The following is a 17,136-nucleotide window of genomic DNA, read 5'->3' as shown; positions in this document are numbered from 1 at the left end:
ATGACGTGATTGAACAAAAATTAAAATACCAAATCAGGAATTCTGTTATAAATATTAAATCATGAAATGTCATAATTTAGGGCCAAATTACATATTAACCCATTAAATATTTATTAGCTCACTAAATGGAATATTATGACACTGACATTCACAGCTTACATTTTACACCATGACTCAAGGTTACTAACTGGGCAGTCGGGTTATCGCAGATCACCTTCACTCATAAAGACTGTAAAAAGAAATGAATTGAGATGTTCGACTGTTGGATTTGAAAGCTGGCTGGTAGACTTGTTAAGATTCGCCAATGATGAGCTGCCCCTGCTGTTCAAGCTCATAAAGCATAGCAAGTGCTGCAGAGTCCCAAGAACTTTTTTTGTCAGCTCTTGCATCTCCAGTGCATTCAATAATGCCGAATCTTGGTACATTCAAGGTGATTTTTGATACAAAGGTGACAAATCCCTTTTTTCTCTCGGCACCATTGCCAATTTCGACCGGAGTACTGCAAGGAAAAGTGGTAATGAGGCCAGAAACACTGAAAAGTAGTAGCAGATCAAAAAATGAAACCTTACCATAAGGTTGGATCATATACATGAATATTGATAAGAAACTAAGAATGATCTCAAGGTTTAGAACAAATAAAGAGAAGAAAAAGTAGTACCCTGATTTGTGTTCTGTTGCTTTGAATGTAGGCATAGGCCATAGCAGTTTCTTACAAAGCTCAAAAAGTGTGGTCCTAGGTCCTCCTTTCTTTGTGTTTATTACAATAACTTGAAAACATAGAGAGAGAAAGAGATGTCAAGTGTAGTTTAATTATTCTGTTCTAAATTTGGGATGGTAGTTTGCATAAAGCAGATCTTCCAGATGGAGAAAAGCAAAAAATCATAAGCATCAATACCTAATTCTTAGCATGTTAAAACCAATCAGATATGATGGAGAATCCTTCTTTCCTCAATGAAAGCACATTTAACATTTAAACCCAAACTAATTTATTGAACATGCACCTACATTATTATATCAGCTTGATTTTCTAGACAATAACATCATGTAATTATTAATTAGTAATTACTACTGAAAGACGAGGGAATTACATGTGTATAGACATTTGCTAGAAGAATAATGCAAAGAACTAGTTTAACAGAATAAGAATGATTTTTTACATTTTTTTAAAGGATTTTTTTCAACTTTTTAGTTCCAGGCCTTGGTTTACTGTACAGAATTGGTGAGCTCATTCAGTTGGCTTGATAAACTAAAGTTAATGTCCTTCAACAATTATCATATAATCATGTAAAATCACTAATACTTCAAATAATCTAAACTCGTTAACCAATCAGAGAAAAAGAAAAAAGACAACTGAATGTTGCATACCTGGGGTGGCAGGGGTAGTACTGCATGCTGTCTTTGAAGAATCATAAGTTGGGGAACGAAATGTAGTTGACTCTTCAAGCAATTGAATTTCAGCTCTCCTTCGCCTCTGATGGATTGTTGGCTCCAACGTATCATCATCAGTGGTTTGACAGGAATTTATACTGCCCTGTTTCCTTTTCTTCCGGGAGATTCCTCTATTCTATTATTTTAACAATTGAGTAACAGGCATTGCCAATGTGAATGCCAACAATCAATTCAAAACATGCTTTAGTGAATTAATTACTCATACCTAATTGACTAAAGCCTAAAAGGGAATCAAACATAATGGTTCCATATAGAAATAAAATTATACCTTTTCTGTCCATGAAATTTTATTTTATAAGAGCCTTTGTCTTAAAAGTTTCAGCTATTGCTCTTTATAAAATAATGAAGAAATTTCTAGAATAAAACTATTTTATTTTTCTATATTTTTCTTATTACAAAGCTAGAATTGCATGAAAATATATAAGCTAAAAACTGAATATGCTGAATCTTAAAACCAAAGATTTTCATGCATTAAAATAGCTAATCAAAGGAATAATTTACTCTCTACAAATAATAGGAAAATATCTAATGAATTAGGTGTAATTACCCAAATCACTCCTTATTCTAAAACTAAGAAACTTAACTAAAATAAACAAAGTCAACTAATCAAGTGATAATGAAGATTAGATTTTCACACTCTCCCTCAAGCTGGGTGGTAGATGTCAATCATACCTAGCTTGGACTTCAGATTCTCAAAGTGGTTTTGAGAGAGAGCTTTATTAAGTATGTCTGTAGTTTGGAGACATGTGGAAGTATAAATTAATCTAACAATTCCTTCCTCTATCTTCTCTTTAATGAAGTGAAGATCAATCTCCACATGTTTAGTCCTATCATGATGAACAGGATTCTTTGCCATACTTATGACAACTTTGTTATCGTAGTACATCTTTATGGATTCTTCTGCAGAAACCTTTAACTCCCCTAGCAACCTTTTCAGCCAAGTTCCCTTACATTTGCCATGAGACATAGCTCTACACTCAGCTTCCGAGCTACTTCTACCCACCACAAATTGCTTTTTCTTCGCCAAGTAATCAAATTTCCCCACACATAGGTACAATAACTAGTAGTTGATCTTCGGTCAATAACTGATCCAGCCTAATCAACATCAGTATAAATTTCAACATTTTGACTTGATGTCTTCTTAAAAAATAACCCTTTGTCAAGATTCTTCTTTAGGTACTATAAGATTCAATACATAGCCCTCAAATGTTCTTCGGTTGGGTTATTCATGAATCTACTTACCATGCGAACTGAAAAACTGATATCTGGTCTTGTATGAGATAGGTAGATGAGTTTCCAAACAAGTCTTTGATATCTGCCCTTATTTGTTGGTGCACTTCCTTCTTCCATTCCTACCTTATTCATTGTGTTCATAAGGGTGCCAGCGGGTTTGCATCCAAGCATTCCAGTTTCCTTTAGTAAGTCTAGGACATACTTACATTGTGAAATAGAGATACCATTCCTGTGCGAGCTACCTCCATACCAAAAAATATTTGAGGTCTCCCAAATCTTTGATTTCAAATTCTTTGGCTAAGAGGTTCTTTAGGTTGCTAATTTCTTCCACATAATCTCCAGTAAGAATAATATCATCCACATAGACAATAACAATGGCTATTTTTCCTTCAGGTGAATGTATGACAAACATGGTGTGATCAGTCTGGCATTGTGAAAAACCATACTTCTTTATCACTTTTGTTAGTCTATCAAACCATGCTTGTGAGGATTGTTTGAGACCATATAAAAACTTTTGAAGTTTACATACCTTGCTAGAATTGTCTTGGTTTTTGAATCCTGAAAGGATTTCCATATAGACTTCTTCTTATAGGTCGCCATTAAGAAATGCATTTTTGACATCTAGTTGGCGGAATGGCCAAGCTAGATTTGCTGCCAATGATAATAACACCCATATTGAATTAAGTTTAGCAACTGAAGCAAACATCTCCTCATAATCAACACCATAAGATTGAGTAAATCCTTTTGCAACAAAGGCGAACTTTGAATCTGTTAATACTTCCATTTGCATTGTGCTTGACAATAAAAATCCACTTGCACCCAACTAGATTTTTCCCTTTGCATAATTCTGAAATCTCCCATGTTTTGTTCTTTTCTAGGGAGGGCCCTGATTTCTTCCAAAACAATCATTTTCCATTTTGGTTACATGAGTACTTCATGAATATTATTCGAAATCTGCATATTGTTTAGTGTGGTAATATAAAACTAATAATTGGGTGATAAACCTTCATAAGAAACCACATTACAGATTGGGTGTTGAGTACATGATCTCACACCTTTCCGTAGAGCAATCGGTTGATCAAGATCATCAAAAGATTCAATTGAATCAGATTCAGTAAGAGTGTTAATTTTGTTGGTTTCAAGTATCTCTGGAATCGTTTCAAATTCTTGGTTTTGCTTTGAAGGTGTACATTCTCCTAGATCCTTCTGAGTTTTATGTCTTCTTGAATAGACAATCAATTCTTTGTTTATTTTCCCTTGTGTGGACTTCAAGCTTAGAGGATCTGGTTGGATGTTTTGGACTTGAAAAGGAGTTGGAGGATCTAGTTAGATGATTTGGACTTGAAAGGTAGTTTGAGAAGTGTTTGGTGGTTCAATAATAAGATCTTCCCAAAGCTGATATTCTCGTGTGATTGGATTCTCCCTTAATGGTAGTTTTGGAAAAATAAGGTTAATTTTTAAAAAGGTAACATTCATGGAATGGTAGAATCTCTTTGTTACTGGTGAGCAACACTTGTATCATTTTTTATTTGGAGAGTATCCGAGAAATATGCATTTGATGGATTTGAGATCTAATTTGGTTGGTAAGAACAAATACAATGCATCCAAACACTTTAATGGGAATAGACAAGTTCATTCGAATATGAGGATAGGAACCAAGAAGGGATTGGCAAAGGCTTTGAAATTTCAGGACCCGATAAAGCATTCTATTTATAAGATATGTAACGGTAAGAATAGCCTCACCCAAAAAATGCTTAGGTACATGGGCAGCCATCATGAGGGATCTTGCAACTTCCAACAAATGTCAGTTTTTTCTTTCAGCAACGCCATGCTATTGAAGTGTATCGATACATAAGCTTTGATGAATTATACTAGGCTTCATTAGATATGATCCAAGGATTGAATTGTAGTATTCTCTCCCATTGTCAGTTCTCAACACTTGGATTTTGGTTTTGAATTGAGTTTGAATCATATTGTTGAAGTTTTGGAATAGGTGGCCCACTTATGATTTTTGCTTCATAAGGAATACCCAAGTAACCCTGGTGTGAACCATCTAGGGCCAGTAATGTTATTTACTCTGGAGGGACCCCAAATGTCACTATGTATTATTAAAAAAGATAAGGATGGGATGATTGCTGATTAGGATATGTGGTATGGGTATGTTTGGATAGTTGGTAGACTTTACACTGAAAGTTATTAGGATTTTTATTGAATAATGAGAGAAACAACCTTTTGAGGTATAAAAAATTTGGATGATCTAACCGATAGTGGCACAACATGATAGTTTACTAAAAGATGAAGCCACATAAGAAGTCTTTTGATATTGTCTTTCACAATCATTAGCTCTTAGGATATAAAGTCCTACACACATCTTAGCATTGCCAATCATCTTCCCTAAGTCCAAATCCTGAAATTCAGATATATTTAGAAAAAATTTAGGAACGCATTTAAGGTCTATTGTAAGTTTGTTTATAGACAATAGATTGCAACTTAGATTTGGGACAAACAGACAAAATCAAGTGTTATCTCTTAACAAAACCTGTACCGGCCACTTTTACAAGTGACCAATCAACAATGCGAACTGTGAAATTTTAATGACATGGGTTGTATTTACTAAATATAGATGCATCCCGATCTGAAACTCCTAAATTCACAATCCATGAATTTGATTTCTCTAGCTTTATACTCAAGACACTTAGAAAATTACCTTTTTATGCTAAAGAATCTGTTCCAATAGGAGTGGTAAGGCTCTATAGTGATTGGAAAACATTAGCTCCGGAGTTAGAGGTAACCTCTGACGCCGAGCTCTACCTTCCGCTGGCCATGCTAGACTCCGAGTGAAAATTTTCAAAAGTTCAGATCGTGCTTTGATACCATGAAGAATTCTTTAGAACAAAACTATTCTATTTTTCTATATTTTTCTTTTTACAAAGCTAGAATTGCATGAAAATATATAGGCTAAAGATTAAAAATTCTCAACCTTAAAACCCAAGATTTTCATGCATAAAAACAGCTAATCAAATGAGTAATTTACTCTTCACACATAATAGGAAAATATCTAATGGATTTGGTGTAATTACCCAAATCACTCCTTATTCTAAAAATAAGAGACTTAACTAAATAGACAAAGTCAACTAATCAAATAATAATGAAGATCAGATTTCCACAAATAATATCAATAAAATATTTATAAAAAAATTTATCATGCTATAAGATTGCTAAAAGGAGTATTTTCTACAAATCCACCAAGAGAAAAACAGACTGGACATGCATATCATCAACAATTTTAAGCATAAACCAGAACAAAAATAAATGAAAATTAAATATATATGAAAATTTTGATTGGGTGAGTGAATGTGGGGAATTAAAGAATCATTGTGAAATTAATGGCTGATCTCTCCATGACCAGCCTCACTCATTTTCCATGTCTCGGCAAGTTTAATAAGCACATACCTCAAGTTCCTTCAACAGATATGAAGCTGCTTTTCCTTTTGCTACTTTTCTGCTTCGATCAAACCCCTCTCCAACCAACAAAATATCATCCAGCTGTAACCGAAGCTCAGCATGCACTATTTCCCCCTTATTTATACAACTTTCCTTTATAAAATATCCAAGAGAGTCACATAGTTCATTCAGTTCTCGAAGTGGAGGCAGCTCAAGCTTATCAGGGGTCACAATTGGAGATACAAGTGGTTCAACAATTCTCCAGACTTCATCCAGATTCAGGTTGGTATCAATCAAAATTGCCCCAACAATACTTTCAACCAGGTCTCCAAGAGCCTGTTGTCAAGAAAGTAGAGAATGTAAAGTATATATCAAAAAGATCCCTATGGTCAATAATTGCGCAAATTCTATGAGTCATAAACTTATTTATATAGAGTGATTCTAGCAGCCACATAGTATACACGGAAGCTGTATCAAAAACAGCGATGGAATATAACAGAGCCATATAATGTATCTCTAATTATTCACTATAAAAAGATTAATAATAAACAAATACTTGAACATACCTTAGGACCTTTTATGCCTGGCCCTGATCCGGTGGTGTCATGAGATTCAGGGAAGGACTGTACATATTCACTTATATGGTTTAATAGTAAAGTTGAACAATGTTGAAGATGCTTATGAAGGTCATGACGCACGGCAACTTGAGCAAAACTTTCATTATTAACTGAAGCTGAGCGCAGGTCAGTCAACTCTCCTGGATCTATGTCAGTGTGATTGTGGTAGAGATATTGGGTGATCAGCAAGTCCAACACAGAATCACCAAGAAATTCGGGCCTCTGTAGAAAATTTTGAATATGTAAAAGGTGACTTCACGAGAGACCTAAAGCTATATAAAGTTATATGAACCACGTACTCGTATTTACATTATTCACAAGCTTTCCAGACTACCAGAAATTTTCGTCCTTGGACTCCAAAACCCACTTAAATTTATAAGAAAAGAACAAAATAAAACATGAATTCAAGCATAAGACAAGTAGAGAACTTCTGTAACTACCTGGTAACAGTAGAACTCATGCACAGATGCATGTGTCAAGGCCTCCTGTAAGAAAAACTTAACAGAAAATTTGTAGCCAATTTTTGACTCTATAATGTGGATTTCATCATTGGGGACATAAGATTGCAGGGATGCACGATTAATGGCTTCAGCTACCAATGAGGGATCAAGTTCGGCATCAATCCCAAGCCACTTCATCATATGGAGGGCAGAAATGAGTCCACCAGCTATATAGTATGCTCCTATGAGAGCTTCAACACAATCTGATATGGTTTTTGAACACATCCATCGGTGGCCTCTATCACAGGATTTACCAACCTTAATTTTCGGGTCTTCAGTCTGAAATTTTTTATCTAAAGGAACTTCTAGAGAGTCCACCCCACACTTACAACGAACAGGGCGAAGAGATCGTTGTCCTGGAGCTACCCAACGCCGGGGATCAAAAGCACTGTCCCTAATGTATCCCTGTTATATAAGAAATAAAAGCAATGTAACCAAATAACAGTTTATAAAACTTATAAAATTCCCAAAACAGGTAGAAACAGCAGAAAGTTGAGCAGAAGAGTCAGTTTTCAACAGATTAATAAATGGATAGAATTGACAGATATTTCAGAGCCTAAATTATAGACTCCAATATTCAATAATAGCAAGAACTGGAAAGGATATGTTAAATAATTCAAAGGAAAAGTCCAAGCATAGTTGATGCTTCTTTATTTAAACAAGTTTATTAAGCACAACCTGATGATAATATCTAGACTGAATAAAGAAAAAATACCATTCTGCATGCTTGCAAGCACAAAAGATCATAATATATGATTAGAAGTCCCACAATATGGCACAAACATTAAATAATTTTGTGAAGTAATTGTCACAAGCTCTGTAATGCTTAAAAAATAATATCCATTGGAAAACATAGCTTTCATAACTGTAAACCATTTCTTTGAAAATTATACAATTAGAGGGTAGCAGATTATACGGGGGATAACATTTTGAGATATTAGATGCACATCATCAGTAAGAACGATGATATCCCAGTAGCGAGCACTAATAGTTGCCCCAAAGAAAATACATCCATTAAAAATGGATCTCAGCCTATGCATGATGCCGAGCCTGTGATTCAAGGGAAGGATTCAAGCAGAAATAAGGAAATGGCACCTGTAATTTGCAGTCAGTTCCCAACTTATGCAGGGTTGAATTACAAACTGCCCATTGACGCCTGGCAGATAATTGTCCTTCATGTTTGTTGGGATATCTAAGAAAGAGATGGCAGCTCACAGCATACTTTAGAACTGAATCGCCAAGCAATTCCAGCCTCTCCATGGAAAAGCTTTCACAACATCTAAGTGTTGTTAGTGCTTCCAGGATCTATTAGTATAAAAAAGATATCAAATTATTACTAAAGGAACAACTCATTTCAGAAACAGCCAAAGTTAGATGACAATGATAGAGCAAACCAATGAGCTTGGGATATCGAAGTTGCTGGAATGAAAGTTGATCTCTTCTCTAAGTTGACTGGCCAACATTAAGGACTCCAGCCGGTGCATCAATGATGGTAGTAAGTAAAATGCTTTTAGAACACCTACTGGGACATCAAGGACAAGTAAAAGCTCAGGGGGCATGTGGATATGATTCCGTGGGTTTTCATTAACCAAGCCAGCTTGCGATGCCTTAGCTGAAAAACCTGCTCAGTAATGGGAAAATATTAGAAACCATGTGAAGATAAGGTACAAAGTTAGAACTATTTCAAACTTAAGTACCCTATTCAAGTAGTTCGAAATTGAAAATCAATCACTGAATTATTATTTTTATTAAAATCTTTGTTTCATGATGCATGCAATCACGGAGTAACTAAACCAAAATTGCTAACAATGCTGAAATAGAAAACCATTCGGTAAATGACAATAACTTTTAAGTTAAAACTTTAATGTCACCCCTAAAATAACAAAACTTCTTTCTCTCCATTTCATTGCTTATGAGGGGCAATCAGCAGTTTTCAACTCTAATACTTCCTTTCTTCCAGAAGATTATTTCTATTGTTCTACCATGTACAACTTTGAAGAGAGGACAGGCAAAGCTAGTTAAGTAAATGGCTGGTGGTGAGTAATAACTACCCTGCTTCTCTTACCGCCCACAGACACTCTAATAATATTCAAGATGAGGAATATGTTCCATACCACCTATTTTCCCCTCCAACTACCTTCTCTCTATATTCAAAGCTCCTTTACCCCATGAAAAATCTGGCATCACTAGATGATGAAACTGGAAAACCAACATGAAAATTCGAGAGCTCTACACAAAGCATGATTAACTGATGAAAAGAACATAGACATATAGATTATGTTTATACTTCTTCCGGCTGATTCTTTGTTTTAAACAGGCTTAAAAACTCAGAGAATATAAAGTGGTAAGCAGAACAGGAACTTCCATTTTTGTTGGATTAGAGGTAGCAAAATGTCTTAAGAATAATGAACTGGTTTCCAAAACTACATGATGAACATCACATCTACATAACTTCTTATTCTTAATGTAGCAAAAAATTTGACAAACCTTCATCATTAAAATTGACAAGCAAGTTGTGCGGATTATGACTCTGCTTCAACAGCAATAAAGGCTGTCCTGGATGTTTCAGCACAATCCCGTACCTGAGCAAAGCAAATGTTGTCATTGGAACCATAAAATGATGCAAATATAAGAACAGTAGATGGAATCACCTATCACTTACTTTTTGTGGAAGTATTCAGAGAAGGTAGCAAACTCTGATGAGACAGTATCAACAATTTCATTGAAAGAACTGTCAGCAGATGTATCACTCACTAATTCAATGATGGAGTATATTCTTCCGGTGTGAATAGCCAATACTACCACATTACTAAGATTGTTAACATCAACTGAACTGTTAGCAAAGTGGATTACATTGGTCTCCTTGCACTCTGTCACAGATGAACCAGTATGGTTCAATGATGGATTGCCTCCATCGCCATCAGCGACTAATAATGAATTTTTATTTAAAAATTCTACAGCAAATGTACAAGCCGTTATCCCTGGCCAGTTTATTCTCAACTCATTACTTGAACCATCCTCAAGGGGCAGAAGCAAATACATGTTGGATGGACTCCACAAAGAGCTTGTTTCATTCTGAAGTAGAAATTGTCTTGATGTTCCAGATTTTTTAGATCCAACAAATAACCTCCCAAACAAGCCATTAAAAAAAAATTCCTGAAAGCGCTTTGCTTTCATCATCTAGAGTGAAGAAAATAAAAACAAAAGAACGAGATTAAAAGCAAGTACATTATTTTGAAAAAAAACAAAAACAATTTTACAACATTATGTTTATACCTGTTCTGAATCCAAATGCATTTGCCCACATGAAGAAACACATGTCTTAACCATCTTTCCAATCAAGTAAAGATCCAATTCAATATTACCCACATCATCAGCAAGCTTCGATTCAATTAAAAGAATAAATCCAGAATAATGCACACCAACAATATTACATGAGAAGTCAAATTTATAGGCAAAGAAAACAACAGCATCAAGTTTTTCTCGCCAACTTCCATATAATGCATGAATGCAGGTTGTTCCATGCAGCTCCTTCCGTTTGGTAGTTCCTTTGTACCACAAAAAAAAAAGGAAAAACAGGAATATGAACCCAATTTACTTTCTAAAAGACTAGAAAATGCAAACAGGGGTAGTAAATAGAAAGACAGGCAGAAGCAATAACTAAGACATCCCAAACACAAATATTTATATCCAGAAATTAAGTAGACAATTTTAGTGATTTTTCCTTGATATAACTTGAGAAGCAAATAATCAGCAAGTAAAAAAGCAGTCTATTGTTAGTATTTTCATTTTCCATTATTACTCCCATGATCCTGAATAGTGTTGATTCAAGTAGAGGGGCACATGTTTTATGCAGATGATGACAAGGAGATGAGAAAGTGCTTATTCATTTAATGAGCAGTTTGGTTCAATTTTGAACTCAAGCCCACATTACTTATCACAAGCCATAATGGGAGATATATGGATTTTTCTTACGCATTCGAAACCAAAGGTGCAAAATGAATCATTAAACAGCAGTTTCACACTTTGAAAGTTTATTTGTATATACCTGCACCTGAATCTGAATCTTTTCCTTTAGAAATACAATGATCTTCTGAAGGCTCTTCAATGGATGGAATGAGATGATCATCCAATGCACCCATTTGATGAAGCTGCTTACATGCTTCTAAGCATACGAGCTGCTTTGCTAAATGAGAATTCCTAGATAGAGGACCAACTATTGTTTGAAAAGCTGCATTAACAGGTAATGTTAATTTGCACTCATATAACCCTCCAGAAAATGTTAACTTGAAACTTGGCTTTGGCGTGTAATACCTACATTTAACAGAAAATATAAGAGATTAATGGCTTCAACAAACTACACAAATATAGTGAAAAGTGAAAATGAAGCAACGATAAAATAACAAGAAACAGCATGCATACTTATCACCAGGGAGCTTTTCACAATATTGATGCATGAGGCTAACAGCAGAATCTGCAGTAACTGAAGCTCCAGTAGCATCCACAACATAAACATTTGTTTCTTCGAATGTACAATCTTTTAGAAGGCATAGATCAGGATCTCTATTTATAGCTGTATTTGTCATTGCATATTCACTCCTGATTATATCATATATTTGATTTCTTTGTTTCACATTACCCCTGTCAATACATCAGTTAGACTCTATGCCATTATAACATATATTAGAGATGCATATGACGAGAAATCTCCAGAGAGTCATAAGTATTACAGACAAGCAACGCATGCATGCTTAACAAGGAACACAATTTTACCTCTCTAGCATCATGATGAATTGGGAATTACTCCGCCTAGCTCTTCCTCGAGATTGTATATAACTCCGGACTGTCTTGGGCAGGTCAAAACGTATCACACAGGAGCAACTTGGTACATGAATTCCCTCCTCAACCACATCAGTAGCAAATAAAAGATTCACCTGTGCAAAGTTTTTGATCATTGACCATAAACTATCTAAACATCAGTGAATATAAGCTATTATATAAAAATATCAGATACCTTCCCAGATCGAAATGACTCCAACGTTTCCTTTTGCATCTTTGGTGCCAGGGAATCAGCTGATGTTCTACTCCCAGTCAAATATGAAACCACGAAATGTGATAAATAGCTTACTTTCTTCACAAATCTTTCAATTACTTTAGCAGTAACAATTCTTTCAACAAAAATGAGGCACAATACTTGTCCAGTTTCTCTGCAACCACAAAAGTAAGAGTAAGCCAACATTGTTATTATATTCCAAGAAACCAACCACTGAAGCTTCCTATTACCCAAATGACTGGAAAAGTTGAAGTAGTTCATGCAATTTTGGAGATATATAGCCAAGATCTACCGCCTTTAAATGGTCAAACCCAGAATTCAGAAACTTTTCATCACCTGAAGGGATGAGAAGAGAATAATATTAGTGACAGACAAATTTATCCAAAGACAAGTGAACTTAAACTTCTCTAAATATGGTGTAAACCAGATGAAGTCAGATAAAAGTTACAGCACAACATACCGAGGGGAAGGGAGTCCCCAATTATATGTAGCACTTCTTCAAGGAAATTTTTACACTGCAACACACTTTCTCTATATGTTTCACACTCCTCTTTGGTGTCAGGGATGTTCTCTAGACAGATATAAACAGCCTATGAAGGAAGTAACAGAAAGCACATCACCTCAGGAGCAAATTGGAAGACGGAAGAAACAAACAATGTAAACCTAAACAAACCTTATATGTGTTAAATTATGGTGATTGTATAAATTGACATATTTACAAGGAAGATTAAAACATTTAGGTGGATATTTAAGAAACACAATACAGCATTGTTGTCAAACTGACTTGGTCAATTGCTTATTAGATTAATGTATCTATCTGAGTTGAATCGAATTCTATCTCAGTAAATAAATAGTAATCAAAAGTTATGAGAGCAGCCTGAATTTTATATGGTAAGATAAAAACAAGAGGAACGCTATTCATCTTCAATTCAGTCTTCTATCCTCTCTAGTTGAAATTTACTGACAGCTCAATCATACCTCATAAGCACATATGAGACCAAGATTGTCAAGGCAATGCAGAATCTTGGAATGGTCATTTGATAATCGCTTTCGTAGGGTCTTACACTTATCATTGATGTCTGTATAAGAAGTTTGCAGTGAGCCTTGCAGCTTTGACAATGAAGCATCTGTCTATCCAGAACAAAAAATAGAAGGCCTTCAACATCCCCACATGCAAAGAGCAAACAAAATATTTCCACACACATGTGAATCACTTATATAAGTGCTCGGATACCTTTAACCAAGAGGCTTCTACCATTGCTTTCAAATCCAAATTAGAAAACTGTGTTGGATCAAAAAATCTACAACTTTCTTTTGCAGAAGGAACATATGCTTCCATCTCTGTCCTGTCTTCAATAGTATATATCTGCAGCAGCACATATTCAAGATATTGTTCGTATTAACATAGGCTTTTCCAGCAAATCAGTCATAGCTAACCACAAAAATTAAACAAATAAATAAATACCAAGCAATCCAAAACACTTTCAAGTTCTGATATTTGACAAGCACAATCATTGCTGGATGAGACACCTGCACAAAGTTGAGTCACAAAAACTATGTAAAAGCATAGAACCAAATATATAGCATCCAAATCCCAAATATCATATAAAGAATATAAGGAAAACAAATCAGGTGAAATATTTCTGCAACAAATAAACTGAGAAGGACAAGGCTCTAAATTTCAAGTTCATTTTCTTTTTCTTTAACAACTGATCATCAATGGTTCAAATAATTGATGAACCATCTTTTAGATCTTGGAGTCACTCTTTTGAAATAGGAACAAAGCTCAACCCACATGGGAATTTAAACAAAAGGATAACCTTATGAAGAGAAAACAATTCAATATCAGATGGAAAACAATAATAACAATATCTTACCTTTGCCAATTACAGGCGATGCTGTCATTCCAAAAATCTTTGGCTTGTTATTAAATTTGTGATAAAATTCCTAAACAAAAGAAAGAACACAAAAATGCTTTCACTTTTAATAAGAAAACAAATAGATGAAACAATAAAATAAAGTAAATAGTCATTAAATTCTTGCAAAAAATGATGTGGATTGCTGACCTTCATTATTTTTGCATATGGATGGTTGCCAGTGGCACGGTGGCACTCATCTATTATCATTAAGGACACCACCTCTAGACTCAAGAAAGCCTTCCTCAAGGCATCCAGTAGAATTTGAGGTGTCATAACCAGAACCTACAAGATCAAGGATATACAAGTGCACATCAGCTATAACTTGATGTTAAAGTGGAGAGAAAGAAAAAGATTATATGAAGAATGATTTAAACATTATCAAGGAATAATGTTTGCAATGTGCCCTTACAAAATTATCTACTAGAGGTGCATAAAAAAAAACATTAATATGAACAAGACAGAGGATTCTCAAAGTGAGAATGCTAGAAACAAATGAGATTTCCAGGCAACCTAACAGATATATGGTTTAGTAAATTAGCATAAAAAATAGCCTTCTTCGAGCTACTTAAAAAGCAAACTTACATCATGCCCCTTTATTTCTTTCTCCCAACAATCTGAGTTCCATTCATCAACCCCCTTAGCTCCATAGTACTGTTCAACTTCCAAACTTGTATGAATCTTTATGTATTCAAATTGCTGCAAACACACACACACACACACACACACACACACAAAAACTTCAATGTTCAATTTTTCGCATTACCAGAAAAAAAAATTTAACTTTCCAGGACTAAAAAGCATACCTGATTGACTAGATGAACAGTGGGGGCCAAGAAAATAATCAACTTTTTATTGTCAGTCGACTTGATAGCTTGACCAAAATCTTTGATGAGCATCACAGCTATCATTGTCTTCCCTCCACCTGTATCCAACACTGCTATTACGTTTCTTCTCTTTGCAACTTCATACACTTGCAATTGATACCTACAACACAAAAACAAATAAAGAAAAAACAAAAAACCACATTAGTGACACTAAAAATTCCCAAACTCAAACAAAGAGAGAGAGAGAGAGAGAAAGAAAAGGGCAAACCCTCTAGGATTCAAGTCCGTAGGATTTGAAGATGAAGAAGGGTCTTCCTTAACAGGATCATTATTGTCTAAAATCATAACATCAGGTGGGCCTGAGTTCATCTCACTGAAGCTTCTTTTTAGAGGGTTATCCTTCTCCTTTGGAGAATACATGTTGATATTTATACAAAGAACAATGAAAAAAGAATAAGAAAAAAAAAAGGTTAAAATTTTATTGAATGGGATTGAGTAGAATGAATAAGATGAAAACACACAAAATACGTGAAGCCCTAAAGGAAGAGTTGTTTGGTGAGAAAACTCGAGAAAATGGGGTGTGAATGGGATTGTTCCAAGGACATTGATTCTACAAAATTTACTGTTTTTGGGATTTCTAGTTAACTTATTTGTTTTTTTTTTATGGACCAAAAAAAAAAATGAGAGACTAAGGCCTTGGAATTGGACGCATGATCAAGATTCAAGAGCCCTGCCCCTGCTTCCCCTAACACGGCACGGTCTGCAATTAACCCTTGCTATAAACTAGACCAGAAGCACTGGTCATTGGTGGGTGAACGAATAGTTTTATTATACCGTCGCACTCAGGATTAAAAATATATATGTTTATTATTTAAAACTGTTGATAAACATCTAAAAAATCATAATTAATCTTTGGTTATTTCAATTAGATTTTTTATAAAATAATTTAAAAGTTTTTCAATTGAATTTTTTAACTGATTTTAAAATTTTATTATTATAATTTAAATAATTTAAAAATTTTATTATTATAATTTAAAATATAAAATATAACAATTAGGAATTTAATTCTATTTTTTATTGAAATTTGAGGATATATTTGGATTTTTTGTTGTTTATACTTGTAACTCATCAAGAACCGTGTGTCAGGATTCAGGTTAAACACAGCTGTTTGAAATTTTGGACCGAAGCTGTTTGGTTCACGAGCGGTAGTGGAAAGAGCAAAGACGGCCCCACTTTGTTGGACACAGTAATGCCCCAGTTTCTTAAATGGGACCCAAACCAAAGCGCAAACGCAAACAAAGAAGTGTTCACTGTTGGTTGAGCAAGCAAAACCGTAGAAGAACATTCTGTGTGTTGGGTTTTCAACAGTAGAGGAAGAAACGGCTTTTGTGATTTTGTCACCTCATCACTCAACCATACAGTACACCCTTTAAAGGACAAAACAAATGGTGCTAACCAACCTCCTTGTGGCCAATGAAACTTTAAGCTCGAGTGAGTTTCGTTGGTGCAAAAATTGAATTTTGATTATTTAAATTAAAAATGTAATACTTTATTAATAAATAATACGATTGATGACATTTATATCAAAAGAGTGTGAGGTGACTTCATTCCGATATATGATCACAAAATTGATATGGTTGATAAAAAACAGAGAATAAATGGTTGCTCTTTTATCCGATTCTAGAGGCCTTACCAAAGTGGCTCCAAAGAGGGCATGATTCTTTTCTGGATATCAAGATTTATGTGCTCAAACTGAAAAAAAAAAATTAATATGTAGTAATTATTTAACTGTTGTTTCTCTCAAGGAATGGAACCAACAATATTTTATAAGATACCGGAGTCAAGTTAGTGCCATGGGATATAACAAATTAGAATATAAATTATCCTTTGACATCCAATTGTTTGGTAGTGTTATTTTGCATTGGTTTGATCTGGACGGCAAAACTAATGCACTTCCAACGGTGTTTCCCTTGAATTTAACGACAACTAGTCTATCACCGTGCCACGTTAGCACTTGATCAGGCCTGGGGGATGGTCATCAACAGATGACATCCTACGAGCAGTAGGATTTTGAAAAGCGACTCAAACAGTCGAACT

General features: G+C 34.8%; 1 protein-coding gene across 5 annotated transcripts; it reads right to left on the bottom strand.

Moving 5' to 3' along the window:
- Positions 1-20: 20 nt before the first annotated feature.
- Positions 21-15,871, bottom strand: DCL3 (dicer-like 3). Of its 5 annotated transcripts, XR_016326575.1 has the most exons (26): positions 15,308-15,791; positions 15,019-15,199; positions 14,798-14,911; positions 14,363-14,497; positions 14,174-14,243; positions 13,762-13,826; positions 13,531-13,662; positions 13,275-13,427; positions 12,757-12,886; positions 12,527-12,632; positions 12,258-12,450; positions 12,017-12,177; positions 11,666-11,884; positions 11,292-11,557; positions 10,520-10,791; positions 9,906-10,423; positions 9,731-9,825; positions 8,638-8,864; positions 8,339-8,548; positions 7,184-7,648; positions 6,693-6,965; positions 6,136-6,462; positions 5,390-5,508; positions 1,366-1,564; positions 659-767; positions 21-499 (listed from the first exon to the last, which is right to left on the bottom strand). XR_016326575.1 is itself a non-coding variant. In XM_022898991.2 (25 exons), exons 1-25 carry the CDS (start codon positions 15,457-15,459, stop codon positions 292-294), a joined length of 4,980 nt encoding a protein of 1,659 aa, XP_022754726.1. In that variant the 5' UTR covers positions 15,460-15,871; the 3' UTR covers positions 21-291. The 5 variants fall into 5 exon arrangements, 3 of the variants coding, with proteins under 3 accessions (XP_022754726.1, XP_022754729.1, XP_089598159.1); XR_016326576.1 differs by lacking the exon at positions 659-767 and having other exon boundaries at positions 15,308-15,838; XM_022898991.2 differs by lacking the exon at positions 5,390-5,508 and having other exon boundaries at positions 15,308-15,871.
- Positions 15,872-17,136: the final 1,265 nt, after the last annotated feature.

The sequence above is a fragment of the Durio zibethinus genome, chromosome 13 (genome assembly GCF_047325235.1).
Source record: "Durio zibethinus cultivar Kanyao isolate XHJ-2024 chromosome 13, ASM4732523v1, whole genome shotgun sequence".
Taxonomy (NCBI): domain Eukaryota; kingdom Viridiplantae; phylum Streptophyta; class Magnoliopsida; order Malvales; family Malvaceae; genus Durio; species Durio zibethinus.
This window is presented reverse-complemented; position numbering and strand designations above follow the sequence as displayed.